The sequence below is a fragment of the Camelina sativa genome, chromosome 17 (assembly GCF_030686135.1).
Source record: "Camelina sativa cultivar CO46 ecotype springtype chromosome 17, ASM3068613v1".
Lineage (NCBI taxonomy): Eukaryota > Viridiplantae > Streptophyta > Magnoliopsida > Brassicales > Brassicaceae > Camelina > Camelina sativa.
This window is the reverse complement of record NC_141896.1, coordinates 27,821,008-27,823,045: the sequence shown is the minus strand read 5'-3', so window position 1 is coordinate 27,823,045 and position 2,038 is coordinate 27,821,008. Positions and strand designations below refer to the sequence as shown.

The 2,038-nt window shown below is 31.6% G+C and overlaps 1 protein-coding gene across 1 annotated transcript; it reads left to right on the top strand.

Annotated features, from left to right (window-relative positions):
• The first annotated feature begins 264 nt into the window (after nt 1-264).
• On the top strand, nt 265-723 carry LOC147924385 (uncharacterized). The gene has a single exon (XM_087496750.1). It carries the CDS (start codon nt 265-267, stop codon nt 721-723), a length of 459 nt encoding a protein of 152 aa, XP_087352876.1.
• Nucleotides 724-2,038: the final 1,315 nt, after the last annotated feature.

Here is a 2,038-nt window from a genome sequence, read left to right as displayed (position 1 = left end):
GAATATATTTATGCAAACATGGACTCATTATTTTGGAGGTTTCAGCAGATCCCTTCGGTTGATGTCTTTCCGTGGATCCTTTGGTATATTTGGAAGGCTAGAAATGATAAAAATTTTAGCAACTTGGACTCCAACACGCTTGCGATTTTACGGCTAGCGGAGGAGGAAGCTAAACTCTGGTTTTCGGCATAGGGTGATCCCCCTGGGATATCTCCGCAGAATGGTCCCCGACCGCCTTTAAGTTCTCCGGTTACTGCTAGTATGATGGTTAGGAGTCATGTAACTGGCTATAGATGTTTTGTGGATGGATCGTGGAAAGAGACGGACCAACATTCTAGCAGAGGATGCTATTGCATTTCTCCTGAGGGGGAATCTCCCACTATAGGTGCATTTAACCTTCGCCGTAGTCTATCACCACTCCATGCAGAAGTGGAAGCTTTAATTTGGTCAATGAGATGTATGATTGGAGCGGATAATGAGAATGTTGTTTTTCTCACCGACTGTTCTAACTTGGTGAAGATAGTGTCTTCGCCTTCCGAGTGGCCCGTATTTAAGACGTATTTGGACGAGATTGGAGCGGATAAGGAAGAATTCCTTTCTTTTTCTTTAGTCTTGATTCCTCGTTCACAGAATGGTATTGCAGACAAGCTGGCGTGCCGTGCTAGAGTAGAGTCGCATCAAATTACCTATGTAAACGAGTTTCCTACGAATTGGCTCATTTAAGCTAATGTTGTACGCTGTTGTCAAGAAAAAAAAACAGAGCTCTTGCTAATGAATAATCGAATTGAGCTAAGCAAAAAATCGTATATTTTATTGAATATTGCACCGAGTACTGTAGCTTATCTCCTGGTGGCCAGACCTATCCTATATTACTGGATTATTTCCAAGCACACGATCTTCATGACTAACAAAGTTAACCGTCCAAAAGATCTTGATAATCTTGTCTGAAGAGTTTTATGTTCAAAATATGAAATTATATTATTATTAATAAGTTATGGTACATATGGTAAGCTTATAGAATTTTATGTAAGCTAAAGTATGGTTCACAAATATGTAATAGTTTTCTAAAGTATACACCATAATGCATACAAAGAGACTGATTAGTTTACCTTAGCATGTGACTGCAGATTGTTAATTTAAAACGTTGGATGAAGATACAATTTTTTTACACATTTCTTTTTATATAAAATTTTGTCATCAAAAATAAACTTCAAATTATTTTTGACTTTAACAAATGTAAGGTTAATAAGATGTCAAGATCCAAAAAAAGAAAGAAAAGATATGACACACTGTAATAAAATTTTAGAATTTTTACAGTGTGACAAGGAAAAATTAGGCTTTAGAGACTTTACCAAAACAAAAAAGAGAGAATATTTTCATTGTTCTCAATTTAGACCAAATCAAACGTTGTTCTCATTATATAACGAAGTGTAAGTTTGTGACCAATGTTTTTGTAACGAAGTATAAGTTTGTGACCAATGTTTTCATTGATTGTTTTATTAATGAAATAGAGTATATCCAAATCTTACTTATTGTTCTTGTGCATGATATATCTATATTAACTTTTTTGAAGTACATTTTGTGTTATGCCCTTTTAGTTTTATTTATTTAAAATTTTATTTACAATATTAACTCCTAAAATATTTTTAAAATAGCATTACTTCAGATTTTTTTCCTAAATATTTTACATTACATTCCAACAAAAAAAATTACAGCAATATCAATATGGAAAATTGGAAACAGAAACTATGACATATTTAACCACACATTCTATTGTGTTTTGAAGATATTCTATCTCTGAATCATTTGCAAAAAAAAAAAAAATATAACAATTTGTTTTCCATTTTGTTTTCCAATATGTGTGAGCTTTGATTCTTAACGTAAGAAGAACTTCGATTTACATTAATTTAAATATTATAATTAATATATATATATATAAACTTAATAAAATTTTAAAATATTACTAATATGTAAAATTAAAAAAGTTTAAAATACTATATAATATGGTTATATATTAGATGAGTTATAAAGAGGACAT